Source organism: Lissotriton helveticus, chromosome 2_2, assembly GCF_964261635.1.
Source record: "Lissotriton helveticus chromosome 2_2, aLisHel1.1, whole genome shotgun sequence".
Lineage (NCBI taxonomy): Eukaryota > Metazoa > Chordata > Amphibia > Caudata > Salamandridae > Lissotriton > Lissotriton helveticus.
The window spans coordinates 31,956,604-31,976,451 of record NC_136060.1 but is presented as its reverse complement, the minus strand read 5'-3'; the positions used below and the strand labels follow the sequence as shown (position 1 = coordinate 31,976,451).

Genomic DNA, 19,848 nt, shown 5'->3' with positions numbered 1-19,848 from the left:
ATACAAATGGACAAGACACACGAGATATTGGCAGCAACAAATGATAGACAAAGTAGTAATCTTCAGAAGTGCTGCTGCCATGGTTTATGAATGAGGTCGCTCAGCTAACGTTTGGGTTTTTCAAAACAATCTAACAAAGCAGGAGTTTTTTTTTCCAAAAACACAATACTACTGACCCTGACATCACGGGATCTTGCACCAAGGATGTGTGGAAATTGTTATTTTTTTCTGTTTGTGACTGTTGGGCTTTTCCTGGGGCTCCCTAATAAAAATAAAAGACATCTAAAGATCCTTTAGCAGACAGTCTGAGGTGCTTACATCAATGGCCCCAAATTCCATCGTGCTGTCTGTGTAAGAATTCCACTGGTGGGGGCTCACCAGTCAAAACACGACTTTCTGCTCTACTCTAAATACAATGGGGACATCATCCGTTTTAGGGACATATCTCAATCTCAATTGCCCTCGAGTCTTAACCAATTGGGGGAGAGAATGTGGCCTGAGGGCTAGAGCTGTCGACCTCTCCCCGTGCCTAACAATGTAATATAACGAGTGCTCATGTAAAGCACTCTGATACCTTCGGGTCTGGTTTGCGCTATATAACCCCCCCCCCCCCCCCCCCAGCACCTATGTGGTACAGTGCTCTGTTCAAATGTGTTCTCATTCATTTTATGTCTGGTGAGACAAATGTACCTATTGACAGCAGAGCATGAGGAGGGAGAGGGTAAAAGCATACATTGCAAACTTGACGCTGTTTTAAAAAATGCCAAGCAGAAATATACAGACACTGCAAGATCACAAGGCAGTTAACTTGTGACTTTATTAGAGATCTGCAACTTGATCGTCTTTTGTGTTTTGCACTGTTTTTCATTATTGTAAATGTGGGGTGATGCAGGAGCTCCTTTGCACAGTATTCTTTGTCTTGTCGGGTTTGCAATGTGCTGGTGATTTTGCTCATTTTGAGCAGTTCAAACATGTTGCGCTCTATAACATTGCTTTTCGTATGATAACCCCTCTGACTTCTCTGGCAAACCACAGGATGAGTTGTGGGATTCAGTTTTAAAACATGGACCATGTTATTGTGCTAAATGATGCATGCCCAAGGCTTGTTTCCAAAGGAGCTTATTTACAAGCCCCCTTGCGCTGCCGGTGAGTCACTATTTGTGATGCACCGGTGGCACAACTTGCTGCCCCATATTTACTTGGAAACGTAAATCCACTCTGCCTGACTTTTCGTGTCCTTGCAAATATGGCCCCTTCACACGCAACACTTTGCGTGAAAGGGGTGTGCCATAGGTGTTGTTGTGGGTGTTCCCACGTAACACCCATGGCTTCTGCCACGTTTCCAGATTGATGAGAAATTGTAAACCTAGAAATGTGTCAGAATGCTACGCTTCCCCAGGGGAGGCTTATGTAGGCGCAACAAGGTTTTCATTTCTCCTCTTTCTATGCGTGCTACATTCTGCAGCTCACATTGAACGTGAAAGTCACCTCCTGTGATTGTTTATGTGCATGAGGGTTTCCCTTCCTGCACATAAACAACCATTGAAAAAAATGCAGTTTTTCAATTTCTATAAGTGCTGCATTAAGCAGCACATATAGAAGTTTGAAAACGCCATTTCAGATTGTTTATGTGCAAGAAGGGACATCTTCCTGCACATAAACAAACATTCCCCTCAATGCAGGCACCCTTGCACTGTTGTGCAGCGCATGGTACCAAATTGTGTACCAGCGCAGGGGAGAGCTTAGGAATCCGTCATATCATTGTAGATATGACACATCCCTGTGCTTCAGAATTAACCCAGCGCGGCACAGCCAAATGGCTTGCAGCACCGCACTGCGTTAATTCGTGGTGAATGAGGCAAAAAATGTGCAAGAGGTTTCACAAGGCAGGAGTGGGCAACAGTTACTGGTCACTATTCTTTCACTCTTCTCCTCTGAAAGCCAGTGTGTCTTGGTATAATGTGAAAACCTCCACAAAGGATGTATATTAAACGCCACTTCAAAAGTTGTGCATGAGACAAACAGCAAGGGCCAACGATTTGACAAAATACCAAGTGTTTTGATATTAAAGAGGAAGATGCCTTCCCATACAAAAAATGCAGATTTACCTGGAAGTTACAGGAGTGTTGCAAGGGCTTCATGAGCCCTAATGCAAGTGTGCAAACTGAGCCCCAGTTCCTGGTTCCTGTACTAACAAACAGCCACTTGAGTTTGAGATGTCATCAGTGGTGTCATCAGTGGTGTCATAGAACATGTCTGCAAACTATAACTGAAGAATTGCTTTGTTTTATTTTTCGTTCAAAGCGTTAATGATGCTGCTGACATAGTCACTAACTATAACGTTACTTTAACCATATGGTTTTTTCAGTGAATTTCTAAGGTTTGTTTTAAACAAAAACAGATCTTTTTTCACATCTAGCTATACTGTTACTTTCAACTATAGTTTTTTAGTGAATTTCTAGTTTTTTTAATATAAAGTAATATTTTATTACCATACTTTAAGCCAATCCATGTCGCACACGGCCTGTGGCCCCCTGCGGCAAACTCCTCACAGGCAGCTAACCCCACACTGCACATAGCCTTTGGCTGTGCACAGCAGGGGGTTCGGCAGGCCAGGCTCTGTTGCCAACCCACCTGGGGCCAGCACCATTGCTTACTACTAATATGGAAGGGGTGGGGCCAAACGGGTGCTGCTTGTAGGTGATTTGGCGCCATTCCATACTCATCAGTAATTGAAAGGGAGTACAGTGGACTCTGCCTTCAGACCAGGGAATGAAAAGAAAGACCCCTTATCTTGGACAGTCACTACAGAAGAGATTGCACTCCAGTAAATCAATGATGCGTTCACCTCAATTAAGGATTGCAGATCATTTTTCCGCTTGCAACTGTAGAAAAAATTCACTGTACATCAGCCTGGAAATTGGCGGTAACACCATTGCATACAACCAACGTGGAAGGGGCAAGGGCAAAGGGGCAGAGCTTGTAGGTGATTTGGCTCCTTTGAATACTCAGCAGCAATTCAAAGGGAGAACCGTGGACTCTGCCCTCAAGCTAAGAGATGACAAGAAAGAACTCACTGATCTTGGACGGTCACTACAGAAGAGATGGCACTCCAATAAATCAGCAATGCATTCACCTCCATCAAGCACTTCATATCGTTTTTTAATGCGCAATTGTAGAGAAAACACACTGTCCTTCAGTCTGAAAAGTGTCAGGAACGCCATGATTTGGTACATTTTGTTTTGAAGGGGAGATGGGCCACATGGCCCCCCTCCTTGACCCTTCAAAAGGCACTGGGGACCCCATTCCCAGGGTTATGTTTTTGTTTTTTAAGAAGAAGGGAGCCACAATGACCTCTTATGGCCCTCCTCCCTGAGCCTTTTCTGGCCATGGAGACCCCATGCCCTGGGGCCAAAACCTTAATTTAGTATAGTTGAGGGCCCTGGTGCCCACCCAAGGCACCCACCATGGATCTCATTAAGAGCCATAGGGGGAGCCCCAGATCTCCCATGGCCCCACACGGCTCCACTGCATCCTGCAGGAGCCTGCATTGCTCCTGCCTGCACTCCCTCCTGGCGGAAGCAGTCTATTGATCTGTTTCACTGCCCGCATTAGTTTAGCCAGGAAAACAGATCTCAAGTCTGCTTGCCTACCGGGAGAAGACTTTGTGTTTGCACCTATCTGACAAGAGTTTTAAAAATGCTGCGACCAGGAGGGAAAAACCCCAGGTTTCCCTGCCCATGCCAGTGCGGGCTGGGAAATTGGTATGTCCTGGGGGAGGACTCCCCAACACATAACTAGTGAGTCGGCCCAGGGGATGGGGTCGCCAGAGCCATTAATGACTCAGGGAAGGGGACTGCTTGGCCTCCCCTCCCATTTTTGTATTATGGCGGCCTTGGAGGATGGGGTCCCCATGGCATTTTAAAGTGTCAGGGAGGGGGCAACACTCTCCTTTTTTCTAAGTTTCAGCCTCAGGGGTGAGCTCCCCAGGGCTTATAAGAATTCGAGGAGAGGAGCGTTGCAGCGCCCCTTCCCTTTAATGAAATAAATCAGCCCCAGGAGAAAGCTCGGGTTAGGGGCAGCGTGGCCTCTCTCCCTTCTGTACACATTTCCGTCCTGAGGGTGGGCTCCCGGGACCTAAAATTGCTCTGAAATGGGGCCTCACACTCGACTCCCATTCTGAAATGGGGCCTATAATGACTGAGGGAGGGGGCTATGCAACCCCTTCCCTTTGAAATTTCGTGCCAGGGGTGGACTTCCCCAGAGCCTATAATTGAAGAATGCAGCCCTGGTCACCATTTTGTCCTGCAGGAATACATCAAAAACGTCCCCCCATGGGGCCTAGAGGGGCAGTGTACCCACTCCTGTGCCCCCATACATCTTTTGTTTTAATGTTCAGGACAGAGGACTTAGTTCCAGAGTCATGTAATGGCTAACAGCAGCATTTTTCTCATGTTGCTGGCAGCCAATCAATGTGCTTGCTCCTGCGGGATTCTGATACTCTTGGCATTCTACTCCTCAGGGAGCCCATTCCCCGAGGCCGAAATGTGCAGTAAAGGGGAGGGGAGGCTCCTTTTATATTGGGGTGGCCCCAGGGGGTGGTATCCCTGGGACTCAAGAAGGCTTTGGGAGGGGGTGGCGTGGCCTCCTCCCCGTTTTTATTGCTTTTAGCCCTGGGGGCATGTGGTCCTCGAGCCTATGAAGGCTCTGGGATGGGGGCTGAATGTCCTCCTCTCCTATTTAATTATATTTGACCCTAGGGGATAGGGTCCCTAGGGCTTTTAATGCTTCCTCCCCTTTTTATTGACATTAACCCAGGAGAAAGGGTCCCTGGGGGCAACTAAGGGTTGGGAGGGGGCTGCATGCCCCTCTCCCCTTAAAATATATGTTTGGGCCCCCGGATTTAAAGGCCAGCTGCTGTCCTGGGTTAGCATCATGCTGGGGGTTTGGCCATAGGCCAAACCCTGTGGCCAACATCCTGCTGCGCGCACAGCCAAAGGCTGTGCTCAGCACGGAGTTGGTTGCCTGTGTGGAGTTCGAATCAGGGCCTGGCTGCAAGACAGGCCCAGTGGCTATCCCCATGCCATGCATGACCAAAGGCTGCCCTCGGCATGGGGTTGGCTGCCTCTGGTGGCTGCCTGCAGGGAGTTGGACACAAGGCTAGGCTCTAAGCCATCTCCTCGGCCAACCCCACGCCGCGCACAACGATATACTGTGTTCAGGGTGGGGTTGGCTACCTGCGGAGGTGGGGTTTTGACTGCCTCCTAGTGGGTTAGCCAAAGGACCTGGCCACAGACCAGACCTTGTAACCAACCTCCTGCTGTGCACGGCCAAAGGCTTTTGACTTCATGTGTGGTGATTAAATATTATTTTAAGTATAAAAAAACATAGGTAATTATAACTGGCACCCCAGCAATGCACTGCTTATGGCCTCACATATTACATCACTCATGACATGGTCAGTGACATCACTGATGACATCTTAAATTACATCACTGATGACATCATCCACAGAATCTCTGACACATCCACTCACACCCACTCCAACATCCACACTACCATTCTCAAACCCATTCACACACCCATACGAGTACTTACACAGCACCTCACTGAATCATAGAGCAACACACACATCCACTCACTCACCCATACAGCCACTCATACACCCTCTCACTGATTAATACAGCCACTGACATATCCACTCATACACCCATACAGCCACTCACACACTGAGTCAGCCACCCATAGAGCTACTCACACACCTACCCACTCACTCATACAGGCAATCACACAACCACTTACTCACCCATACTGACACACACACTCTCACTCACTTACTCATACAGATACTAACGCATACTCACTCACCTATACAGTCACTGACACAAGCACACACTCACCCATACAGCCACTCTCACATTCACTCATTAACCAATATAGTCACTCATATACCCCCATCACTCCCCTATACTGCCTTTCAGATACCAAGTTACTCACCCACATTCAGCTTCCAGGCCAACAGATTTAAGACTTGAAGAGTTTGGACTGGAGGAAGAGGGTAACTGATTTGTGGCAGATATATTAGACAAGCATCTCCAGCACTGCTAGTTCATCAAGCAGAGGAAACCAAGTCTTTCTTTGCCAAAAGGAGTATACTACGATGACTAATACACTTCCTGTCCAAATCTTCCTCAGCACCCTCTAGAGGAGGGGAATGGGAATAAGAGCATACAGCAGCCCCTTCGAAATCCATCAGAGGAGTTTGATGTGAATTCATTTGATAGCAAAAGTTTCAGCAAACGTTTTATGAGTAGTTCTGAAAAGAAACTTGTTAAATATTTCATGGCACTATTTATCTGCAACAGCATATACGATATATGTTTGTACAGAAAATGTGCACTTTTCTTTAGGAGCTGCTTTCAGCAGGGTTGGATGGGCTCTGCACCCATCACATCTGGCACTGAAAGTAGCTCACTGGTCAATTCTTTAATTCAGTGTTGGGCGGGGGAGCTAGATTGTCTCTCTTCTCCTATGCTGATGAAGCTTAGATTATTTTCTCCCTGTCGTCTGCGCAGGGACATGGGCCCTCTGGTCTCAGCTTGGGTTTGAGCAATATTTCCTCTCTGGATGCATAATAACTTGCTCAAGCTCAATGGGGACAAAACAGAAGTCTTGATTCTGAACAAAAGGCTCGATCTCTGGAGAGCGCGTCACTGATCCATATATCTAGGTGTAATGTAATGTATGTATACTTGTAAAGCGCACTGTTACCTCGTTACGTGGTGTCCTGGCACTGTATACCGCTGGGGAACCCCCTCCTGGCTTTCCCTGTGAGAGGGCACCCCAAGGTGAAGCCAGGCAACCCCGGCGTTGCTGGGGCCATTGTGGAGATTAAGCAAGCTATTGCCCAGAGTTGCAGAGTGGGACCCATGGTTAGCGCAGGCACCTAAGCGAGAATTATCGAGTCCGCGGACATTGACCCAAGACCCTGCCGCGTCGGGAATTGAACCCTGGTCCCGGGCCGACCTCTGCTTCAGGGTCTGACGCTTCTAACCGGTGAGCCACATTTCTCCACTCCTCCTACTCCCTCAATCAGTGGTAAGAATCTGGGGTTCACTGTGGATGAGTCACTATCCATGAAACAATAAGTGGCCAAGGTGATGGCTACCTGCTTCGCAGTACTCAAATGGCTAAAAAAGATCCTGTGGCGTATTCCGTTCTCAGAGGATGCTGATCCAGGCCCTAGTTGTGTCTAAACTGAATTATGGCAGCGTGTTGTACTTGGGAGTCGATAAATCAACTATCCATCGGCCGTCAACTTGTGACGAAGACAGCTGCCAGGCTTCTTTATCAATTACCCAAGTTAACCTCTGCCTCAGTCTTCTTCGTGAGCTGCACTGGCTTACTGTGCCGAACCGTATCAAGTTTAAACCATTACGCTACAAGTTTAAGGTTAAATCTGGAATTGCTCCCAAATATCTTTTGGACTTGGTCCACCTCTACTATCCTTCCCGTCCCCTGAGATCTTCTCTGCAGACTCGGCTCATTGTACCAACGGTCCGGCTGTCTCGTGTGAAAGGCTGCTCTTTCTCCTATTTAGGACCTCAACTGTGGAATTCACATCCAGCTTCTTTGAGAGACTCGACAACCCTTCTGGCATTCCGTAAGAGTTTAAAGACCTGGCTCTTCTAACTTGCTATTCAGATCTCCTTTTGATTTTCCTCTACTGCCGCTCTGTACCGGGAAGATCCCAGGGGTAGCTGCGCGCACTCTAAGCTTCTTAATAATAATCATAATTGTTCTACCCTGGCAGTCTGTCCGTGTTTGGACACAGCTAATTGATTCTGATGCTTCTCATCTACTCTTCAGACTTGATAGCAGTCTGTAAGTCATTACTTCAAACTCTTTCAGCGCTCTTTATTTTCAAAAATTTCTTAGCATTATATGTCATGTTCTAGGTTACAGTCGCCTCTTAGAGGATCAATAGGACATGACAGAATTCTACTTGAATTGTATAAAATCTGATTAAATTAAACTGATTTGAACAAACGTACATTACTTGTCAAATTTAAAATTTAAAACAATTTCTGTTCCATTCAGTGCTCTTCTCCTTGCTACCTTCAGGCACTGTGCAGATCACTCCTCACAAACCAAATGGTAGTTGACGAGCTACTCCTTTGCATGGAAACGAGAAATAGCTCCTCAAACTTCCAAAAGGTAAAGGAGATTCTGGGGAACATGAAAAACATCTTCTTGAGCACCTTGCACTGTAGCTCTTATTGCTCTGAATGTAATGTAGAATCAGCCCTCATATAGGCTCTGGGCTCAGCCCCCTATATTTTTGTCCAACTTATGAAGATGAATCACTTTGAACTTAATGTCACCTACTCATGGTATATTAAAAATCCACATTCCGAGAGGCCATAGAAGCAAAATTCTAGGGAAATCCTGCAAACATAAATATCCATTCTTTCCTGAAGCATGGACGGAACTGCAATCCAAAATCACACTTGGAAGAGCTTCTAGAGGTGTTGATGCCTGAATGGTGATACAACAGGGTACTTTGTGTTAATGCCCAGAAGAGAATACTGTAGTCTGTTTTGCTTGCTGGACTGCAGAAGTGTTATAGAGACATAATACTGGACTTTCGGCTGAATCAAGTATGATTCTGGTTTGAACAATGAACATAAAAACCACACAATGTGCTTTAACAGTCCCTTCAATAGTCAAGAGGAAGCCAATGTAGTGATCTCTTAATAGACTGCTTCCACTTTTAGAGGACAAACAACAGGCAAACTGCTGCTTTCTGTGAGGTCTGCAATCTCAGGAATGGGTATCCTAGAAGATACGTCTTGTGTATTCCTATCAAGTTTTTAGTTGATGTGAGAATTACAACCACCTTACTTTATTGGGCTAAATAGACAAACTCTGCAGAGTGGCAGACCCTGAAAGAAACTGCCTGCACAATTTCACTGTTCCATTAGATTCAGCGACATTCTCAGACGCTCATTTTTAGCCTTCTGTAAAGTGACAGTGTGAACACTTGAGGCACACTACAGAAGACAGTGGTAGTCTCTTGTAGGCTCAATCACTAAAAGAACAATGTTTAAATATCTCCCCAACATTTTAAATAGTTCGAAATAAATGTATATTGTGGACTGAATTGCAGCTAAATAAATGTTTTTTACAGTGCTGTTTAACTCCATTTGGAAACTTTAGGGTGTTCAGGTGACTGGAAAGGCAGCTAATTTGCTAATTCAAACCTCTGTAATCCTGTCCAATTGGGCTAACATCCCCTATTACTGATTCTTCATATATGTCTGAGACCATCCTTCAATCAAATAATATGATGTTTACCTGACATCCTTGGTGTGGTTTTCCTCCAAACCTTTTGCATTCACTCCTCCTGTTTTGCTGAATTTGTTTTTTTGGGCATTAGGACTCTGTGCACTTTACCTCCGCTAACCAGTGCTAAAGTGTTTGCGCTCTCTCCTTTAAACATGGTAAAATTGGCGCATTTAGTTTACCTATAAGTCCCTAGCAAAGTGGTATTACATGTACCCAGCGCCTGGAAATTAATTGCTACTCGTGTGTCCGTAGCCCCTATTGTGCCACCCACTTGTAGCCTTTTAAAACATGACCCAAGCCTGCCATTGCAGCTTGTGTGCAGTTTTAAACTGCCATTTCGGCCCGGCAGAAAAAACCTTTTGCCAGGCTAAACCATCCTTTTTAATACATATAAGTCACCCCTATGGTAGACCCCAAATAACCCATAAGGCAGGGTTTATTGTGTTGAAAAAGCTGGACGTGTTTAAGTTTTATATGTCCTGGTAGTGAAAACTCTTAAATTTCTTTTTCAATACTGTAAGGCCTACCTCTCCCATAGAATATAATTTCCTTATTACATATAATAACTGACAACTTTTATTTGGGAATAGGTAGACATATCATGTTTAATCTCTAAGGGATTGTAATTTAAAAATCCTACTTAATGGTAAAGTCACATTTTAAATTACAATTAAAAAAAATTGCACTTTTAGAAAGTTGTCATTTTCTTGTTCTAACCATTTGGTGCCTACAGCCTAAACAGGCTGTAGGCACCAAATGGTTAGGTGTAGTTAGAAGTTGGCCTTTGTGTACTCCTCCCAGACAGTATCACTAAAAGGAGGCTAGTTATTGGCGGGATGGCCCATCCTGAACTGATTGGAGGGAGGGAGCTGTCACCTACCACACTGGCAATTCAAAGGAACTGCCTCAGCCCATACACAAAGAACTTCACACTAGCCATTTGTGTCTCCAGATATCTTGGAGGCAGGGCAGGGGAAGGAAAGAATTTCCAGAACCAGATTTGGGAGGAGGTCTGGAAGTTTCTCCCACTTCAAAGTTAGCACCAGGTATAAATATTGGACCCTCAGACCAACTCTTCAGATCACTTTTGGACCTGTTTAATATTCAGAAGAAGGACTGCTCTGCTTCTCAGCTGCTGGACGAACTGCCATGATGCCCTGCTGCAAGAAGGGCTGCCCTGCTGCCTGACAATGGAAGACTGGACCTGCTCCTTGACCCCAGATGATTCCAGAACTACCAGAGTGACTACAAGGGCTAGCTGACTGGCCCACTGTTCTGAGCTACAGGCACAAAACAAGCTCCAGCGACCTGTACTCCATCTGTGCCCAGTGGTCCAGATGATAATGGACCTACCTGTGTCCTGTTGCATGGCCTTTGCTGGTGTGAGCCCTGATTCCCAGGCGGTTTCTCCCAGGTCTGGACCTTGGATGGCTTTACTCCTGGTTTACTCCTCCTGGCCCAGCTGTGGGTCCCTCAGAATCGACACAGTGCAACGCAGCTCAATGCAGCACGACGCAGAACCTCCCATCACAGAACTTCGCAGCTCCTGACAGGCAGCCTCATTGGAACCAACGCATCTCGACTCAGGACCACGCATTACAGTACCTCGAAGCTCCTGATCAATGGCCTCATCAGACCCAATGCAGCACGATTCATCTCGATGCTGGCCCAAACATCGCGTCACCTTGCAGCTCCTGATCGACAACCTCATCAAAACTGATGCAGCGCGACGTAGGACAACACAGGACAATGCATTGCAGCTCCTGATGGGCAGCCACCTCAGAACCGACACAGGGTGAGGAATCTCGATGAAGGACCTTGGATTGCAGCATTTCTCATTTCCTGATTAGTGCCTCATCTGAACCAATGAAGGGCGATGCATTCCAATGAAAGTGAAAGAACTCGCATCTCAGTCTAGGTATAATGTCCAGTGGACCAAGCTCCGTCCTGTGCTCCATCGCTGTCAGATTGAACATGTGACTTTGTCCCGGTCCGACATGCCCAGATGACCACAGTTCGAGCTTTGTGCTTTTTGGTGCTACTTTTAACTAAAACTTTGAAGTTGCATATCTCTAGTTCTACTGATTGGATTTTGGTTGTTTTGATATCATTTTAAATATTAAAATGTACTGTTTTTCTAGTTGCTGTGGGATTTTTCTTGTATTGTGTTTACACTTTATTAATGTTTGTGTACTTCATAAGTACTTTACACATTGCCTCTAAATTAAGCCTGACTGCTTTTGTGCCAAGCTACCAAAGGGGGGTTAAGCATAGCTTAATTTAATGACTTTTTGTGGTTCACCCTGACAGGGATTATGGTTGTTGCCTGAGGAGGGCTCACGCCCCCCTCAACCAAAAGCCCAATTTCTCACAATTTTCTGGACAATTTTCTTTAGGGATATCTTGAACTCCACAGGTTCAGCTGATTTCAGGCCTATTCTTAGGCCAAGCAATTAGGTCCTTCTGGTGTATTTGTGGAAGGTGCAATATTTTCTTCCACACCTGAGTCTCTTCTTCTGCATGAACATCATAGCTTGTGTCCATATGGTTTTCATTTTTAATGAAGGTGCTTATGTTCCATACCCTACAAGGTGTCCTCATGAAAAGGAGCATGCTTGCTATTTCTGTTCAATTTTCTTCCCTAAACATGGTACGTATTTCCATCGCTTCATAGATGGTCCCTGTTTAGTAAGAAAGCTACAGTTTCACAGCTGTAAAGTCTGACGGTGGAGGTGTTTGGGTTGGCTCACCTGTCATTTTACTTACATTCTTGCCTTTACTTGTATTTCATTCTTACAAATCCCAAGATTTGCTTAGTAGCAATTGCTGAACCGTTGTGCTTCATTACATTTTACTTACATCAACTTACAAAGTTAACCTCAACTTTAAGAGGCGATGAGGTAAGCCTGTCTTTTAGAAATCGGTTTCCAAATCATTAAATATCTAGACTGTCTCTCGGGGGAAACATCCTTTACAACGCAACTTTTACCACGCAGTGCTATTACAACGCAGGTTTTACAACAAAAACCATTACAACGCATTGCGCTGGGGGGCGCTCTAGGATAGGGAATAGTTTTAATTTACTATCCAACACCTTCCCTACTATCCACGGGGACTGGAGTTGGAATAGTAAATTAAACTATTCACTATCCAGCACCCCAAAGCGCTATGCGTTGTAACGGCATGCATTGTAAAAAGTGCGTTGTAACAGCATGCGTGGTAAAAGCATGCGTTGTAACGTCATACATCCGTCTCTCGGCCTCCTTGAGAAAAGCATTTACAGGTAGAATTACACTTACTTTTAGAAGCAAAAAGATGTACTTAGATTGATAGTTCCAAAACTTTCATCCTCAAAACAGGTTTTGAGAAGATTTATGACCCTAAATTCTTTTTAGGACTGCATATATGTGCAAGAATGACTACTTCTCCACTGTTGTAAGTGTGGGACTAAAGGTTGGGACCTGGGTGTTACCACATGAAGGGATCAATGGAGGCCACTGGGAATGTACTGACCTCCCACAAAAACCTGCCCTAGAGTCATAAACTTGTATTCACCAACATTTACAATGTTTTTCATAAATAATTTGCTCTCCTAACTGTAGTGTTAAACTACATGGAGTAAGTGTGCAAATTAGGAATTAAACTATTAAAGTGTCCCATATGTCCCTCGGGTGTTGGGGGGAGAAAATTCCCCACCTGCAAAAAAATTCTCACGTTTAGAGAAAAAATAACAAAGGCGAGGTGCTTCAGCCCCTTAACCATTATAAAAACAAACATTTTTTTCAGCTGATGGAAATTCCGCCAGTTTAGGGTCAGATGTGACACTTAGAAAGGTCATCGTTTTTATAGATTCCTGTGTGCAAAAAAATAGATTTTTGTGAATCCCTTAAAATAAGAAACTCTACAAAAGTTGTATGAGGCACCCGGACAGTTTAAAGCTCATAAAGTTATTCTTTTTTTTATTAATCATAACTATAAATGGTATCTCAGTCTGAACAGGGTAACCTCTGACAAAATACAAAAACCCAGAAGATACTTCATCTAAATGTATAAAAAGAAATCTTGTTTTGAAGTGACAAAAATAAGGGTTAAACCCGAATTTCTTTTTTTAAATCGTGGTGTAAGTGATAATAACCCCGCCTGTGATGTAGAAGTATTTATATGTGTATGTTGAAACCTCCTTTGGGATATGTGGCCCATGCCTGGCTTCTGGCCTCCATGCCCACACGCTGGGGTGCTATGTTCATCCTGGGCCCAGGGTCTTGCCCTACACGGAGCCCCACTGAGGGTGGCTACTCCGGGTCAGCAGCAGCGGGCAGTGGCGGTTTCAGTCCATTAATAATGCCGGGTTAAGACCTTTAAAAAACCAAGATGCCTGCTGTTTTGTAACCTCGATTTCTGCCCTTCCGAAACAAAAAAGAAAACGGGTTGATTCTGGAAAGAGTACATCAGCTGTAACACATGATTTCTTCTGTGAGAAACACACATCTCATGACGCAGCAGAAAAAAGACCAATGGTTCCCTTTTATTATCTCGTTCACTCGGAAGAGTTCGAAACAAATTATTTGAGAAGAACGGGTCTGCAGCCTTTATTCGATTAAATAATTACCGTTTGTCTGTCCTCTGGCACAAAAAGACGATTTTCGCCCGTCGCTGTGTGAGGGGCACACTGCGAGATTTTAAGCTTCGCAGGAGACTTTGTATCTCTTTAAACCAATAAGGATTAATCACATATTGACATAAGCATTCATTTGCTAATTTCCTAGCCATTAAACTGCATGGGGCCTGGCACTCTCCTCTCCCCACCCCACTGAAAGTCATGAATGGGGCTCAGAAAACCACTGGTCCTGTGCGTTTTCCTCCCTATCTGCTTCCCGTAAAAAAAAAAAAAGTCAGAGTTTGATCGCCTTAAGGGGAAGAATGAGTTAAATGGACCAATATTCCAGCCGAGGAGCTAAACCGGGCCCTTTCAGAAACTCCCTTATGCACCTGCAGCAGCGAGGTCATTTGCACATACATACATACATAAATTAACAATGAATACATAATTTAATCCAGGCCGCAGCAATACCACCTTGTGGATTTGACCCTTTGCTTCTGCCAGTGGTTTAGTCCATTCCTAGTTCTTTTTGATAAAGTCCTCAGATGCTTGCTGACTGTCAGGCTAATTTTCGTATTGTTTTCGCTTGATTAGTTCTGTATGACCTGGGGTCGCCCTTAAAATCCACACAGCTCATGGGGACTCCAAAAGGACCTTACTTTTTCTTTAAAATAAAAAAAGGGGGTGGAAAACGCCTGCCATTTCTTCGGACAAAAGCTTGTAAAGGTTTTCAACTATTAGCTTCCTGAAAAGGCTACTCCGTTCAATCAAGCGCAAGAAGAACTCATTAGGGCGGTTGCCCTTCTTTCTCCTTCTTTGTTGTGAGCATCTTTGGTTTGCTTGGTTAAGTTTGTCAAGTGCTGGGAGAATTTGGTCCATGCGCCCTTGACCCCGCAGTGTACTACTATCGCTGTCCCACTAATGCGCGGGGCAGCAGGGGAGGTTCTGGGCTATTCACCGCCCTTGCTACCCTCCACTACACCTCTAAGTTGATCTTGGTTTTTGGAAGAAGTCTGTAAGCCGACGGCTGGTGTCAAGGCCTGATCGCCGCCAGGATACAGCAAACTGCAGGTGGACAGAACCGAACAAGCCGCCATCTTCCGCTGACTTGTCAAACTTGTTGGCTACTTTTTAGCTGGGAAGAGTGGACAAATCGTAGAATGCTAAGACATACCTTGTATGCACTTATTTTGAGACCTTTTTAACATCTATTTTCTGCAAACTTCCATACAACCACCTTATAGGAGAATTCTATGTTTTTAATGCCTGTACGGTGCCTCGGATCCATTATTAGATCATAAAACAAGACAGTCCTTGATTATTTACGTTCTTGGTTTGTAGTAAAAATCTATTAATTAAATTCTGTTTAAGGTTTTTAACCTGTTGGTTTTTCATGCTGTGGATTGATTGTTCTATACTGTGACCTCCTTCCCACCAATGTAAACAGCTCTGATACCTCCGGGTCTAGCCAGCGCTATATAAAACTTCTAAAATAAATAAATAAATGCATCACAAAGTTTACAACAAGGACATACAATTCTAAAAAAGTGTGCGTGTGCCTGCACACCTATGTGTTTTCTCATGAGCCCTTAGGTGTATTTACAAAACGTAAAGAGTCAATGCAATCCCTGAGCTTTGAGAATATACACAAAAAATACATTTAAATTTGACAGTGAAGTAATAGCCTGTTCTCTTGTTTCTCACCTCATTCATATACTGTTCATCCTCCATCCAATATCAATCTGTGTCGGGGATCCTGCTTGACACAATATATCCAGATGGTTGCCAGGGAGCCCTCTGAGTTAAGGGACTCCCTGTCTGCATCCTGACGGGCTCCCAAGAAAGACTGAAACTAATGTCCTTTTGCACTGAGCATCTATATCAGGCCAGGAGTGGGTCTGCTCTGCTGCCAAACCCTATGTACGTTCCCTGCCCACGTGACACACCCTTCTACCTGCATGTGTGAACTGTGCTGAGATTTTGCCTGTATTCCTCTAAGCTTCCTGACTTTCATTGCCTTTGTTTTACTAGCATTATAGGGGTTGTAAACAGTCTTCAAATCATAGATTGTGTCAAACCTTTGAAAGTGGGCTTTAGGGGTGTTCTCTCCATCTCTAATGCAGATTAAATTTTATAAAGATGTTTAAAAGTCAGAGACTTTTAGTGAGCAATGGGCTGCATTCTCCGGTGTTCAAACCCAGGACATTGAGGGATAGAAAAGTGGATCATAATTTGCCTAAGGTTCCTTTGTATGTGCCCCCCAAGTGACCACTTGGTCTACCTTGACCACCTTTACACCAGCCATTAGGGAATACGTTGAACCCTTTATCATGAATATGAAGCTCCTCAGATGATCTACGCAGGGTAGCTTTATTGTGCCTGAAATTAAGGACAGTGTCACAGACCAAATTAACTCCTCTTTGGCCATTTGAGAAGTCCTGTTAATATTTCTTAGTACTGTTGCTAACTACAGTTCAATGACACCTTTTTCAGCCCTGGGTTAAATCCTCAAGAAAATTGTAGTGAATTTTGAATGTATGCTACTCCGTAGACCTGTGGTAATTAGAATGACAGAGTGACAGAAATGGCATTGATGAGACCCGGTAAGGACCTAAAGTCCATTTTGAATGATGGTGACACATCAGAAGTATTTATTTTGGATCTCTTCTATGTATTAAAACAGTGGGCCTGTCTGTTCTGATTCACCAATTAAGAGAGGTGGTAATCAAGGATACCACTGTGGAATGGTTAATATAATTCCTGGAGGGTCACTCCCAATCTCTCAATGTATTTCATTATACATCAAGGAGTACCTCAGTGCCATTTGGGGGAGTCCTCTCTTTGTCCATTGTTATTTAATGTGTACATCCAAAACTTTTCTTACATCATCAAATCTTTTGGCTGCAAGACAGGCCACCAAATAGTACAATTAAGCTGGCCCTTCAGAATGACTAAAACAACAAAACATTCTCCACAGGAAGTCATTATATGTAAATTGCCCTTAGATATACTTGTTGAAAACCTCCTGAAAACCTGTGTTCCAAAATGTGGTGTCCTGAGAGGAGCCAGTCCTCATCCCGATGAAGGTGTCACGTGATCAGCTGTGAGATCTTATCGACCAATCTCCTTGTTGCCTGCCCTACTCCAAAAACATAAATTTGCTCTCACTATGTTTTAATTATCTCAAAGCTTTTCATCCTATTTTCACATGTAATGTTTCTTGAATGGATTGTAAAAATATTGTTTGTGTATTTGACTGCTAAGTACATATTGACTGAATGTGAAGTAAAAAGTGAAATCGAACAAGACTCTGCCATGCAGAACTAAGACATGTATTGTTCTACTAATGAGACAGAAGGTGTAAAAAGTCCCTCTCCCAAATTAAATTCCCTAAAGACTCTATTGGAAATAATGTACTTCATTAATAACATATTTGTGCTCTCTTTCATTCTTACACGGTTTACATTACAATGGCATAAAAGAGCCCTTGGGTTCTGCACTTGTTGCTTATAATGTAACTCTAAATCATCACAGCAAAAACTTTTCTAAGTTCTTCAAGGGTAGCAATCCAAACTCTGACTCTTCTGGCCCGAATAAATATGAATATATGTGTAATTCATTTACATGGACATGCTTCAAAACACAAATAAAATGTGTTAAGGCAAAATTTAATTCACCTAGTACAGGTAATCGATGATCTATTGCGCACTAAGCAGTCATGGGAAAAGGAGATCACATAGAGGCTTTTCACCCTCTAACCTTGACTCATCTTTCAGTGTTAAATGAAAACGACTAAATAAGATATTCACAAATGTGTGTGAATCTCAAACTACTCCTATTGTAATATTGTAAAGAATATGCAAAACGTAGCCAGTATAAAATATGTTATTGAATATAGATACTTTAGCACATATATATCTACCCAAATGATAATGTTGATACACAATAAGTAATATTAAACTGCAAAAACATATTAAGAACATTTTCTATTTTAGGAGGGGTGTTCCAACACTTTTTGATGAGAAGTCTAAAGCAAGATCAGAATCTCCACCTAGTACGGATATGGAAACCCAAATGTACCCGAGAGCACCCTCTTCCAAAGAAGAATACGGCAGCGGGAGAACACCAGAGCAGGTACAGTGCAAAACCCAATATTAAAAGAATATGATGCCACTGTTTTGGTGCATGGAGTGTTAACTTTTCTCATGGTTTTAAATGGGGGATCTGGTTCACACATGCGTTTTTCTAGTGATATCTCATGCTATTGACATGTGCATCTCTGATCTTCTTTTGAAATAAACTTCAGAAAGGAGTGAGTTCTGCTGCTGCTGTCTTGACTGCCAAACTTGCTACTCACCGAAAACTGAGGGCAAATGTCAAACTTTAGGATACCGACTTAGGTTCCAATAAACAAAGCTCACATTACTTATTGCTAGGAAGTCAAAGTGTAATGCCATGTCAGGACACTTATGCATGTGATATGAATGTCACAAACACAGATAGCTACCGCAAATTGACAGAGAGAATTGCCGCCTTCCCATACACCACAACTCTAGTTTATGGGGCATATTGCAAATCATACAGATCTTAATATGCTTCAGTTTAAGAAGGGTTTGTTGATTTTCTCCCTCTGACTCTTGTAATACCATGGCCATAATAGTTTCAAAATCAAATATAATTGATGCACAAGAGGATATCTTGAATGGTCTTGATAATTGTTTTTGAGAAGTCCATCTGTTCCTGTAATTGTCTGATGTCCACCCTCTCCATTTCAGCACATGCCTGAAGGCACCATCAAGCTTGAAATAATGGTTCTCTAGCTTACGCCGTAATAGAGCTTTCAAATGTTTTATTATATCATTATCAATATTCTCAGCATTAAAGTACCCATTAGGTACCCTTGTTTGAATGAATGGCTCAGGGATTGTCAGGTGTGTGTGTGTGTGTGTGTGTGTGTCTGTGTGTGTGCGTGTGCACACACTCATGTGTGATCATTTTAGACAAGAGTCTGCAGCCAAGTGGACAGTGTTTCTTACCTTCTACCCTTTATCAAAACGCATGAGGTCCTAAGGAATTAAGCTTCAATTTGCCCTTGGGGAGTGATACCTAAATATCATAATAACAATATTGCTTAAGGAAATATTGTATCCTAAATATAGCTTACAAAAATATGCCACGCTGGTGTTAATAATAGGAAATAATAGATATCTAATGCAAGAATATTTGTGTAAATGATATTTAGAGCATTGTATTTATGTCAGGCAATATCATAAATAGTGATATTCTGATGTACAACCTTTCTTGGTCACTATTGCCCTGCGTATACCACTCCTTTCTAGCCTATGAAGCCACATCATGGTAGAGTGTTTAAGCTAGGAGAAACCAAATGTGAGTCCTAAGGAGTTTTCTTCCCCTTATATTACTCTCCTTTTTTATAGACCCCAAGAGGCTAGTGCCTTATGCAGTCCTATGCGCCTCAATTAATTTCCCCCAACCCAATATCTGGTTTTCTATTAAAAATCTGATGACTGGGAAAATAGTCTGAGTCAACAAAACGTTTCTGCCATATAAAATTCCAATTATAACTCCAGTATGGCCGACACATACAGTAGCATCTGTCCAAGGGACTTCATCAGGAAGAATCCCCACAAAAACCCACCCCTCCATCAACCCATTCAGTTCCTTCGCATCAAGCAGCCACTACCTCTTCTGAGCCCAGGGGTGCCCTCATACTGTCAATCTCCAAATCCCAGCAGGGGTGCAGTTGGAGGCTCTCTGTTACACTTAGTCATGCATGCGTTATGGTGTGTTCAGCCTACTTCATTGCTAGGTAAACAATACAGGTGTGCCTCACTTCATACCGGAAGAGATATCTGGTTCTTGACTACCATCATGAGTGC

The 19,848-nt window shown here is 43.6% G+C and overlaps 1 protein-coding gene across 1 annotated transcript in view; it reads left to right on the top strand.

Moving 5' to 3' along the window:
* The window catches only part of LOC144821250 (EF-hand calcium-binding domain-containing protein 6-like), a 403,952-nt gene that overhangs the window by 348,160 nt on the left and 35,944 nt on the right, over window positions 1–19,848 (top strand). The window contains exon 13 of the mRNA XM_078678029.1: window positions 17,944–18,082. Within this exon, the coding sequence (XP_078534155.1) occupies window positions 17,944–18,082 (139 nt within the window). The remainder of the gene's footprint in view (window positions 1–17,943; window positions 18,083–19,848) is intronic.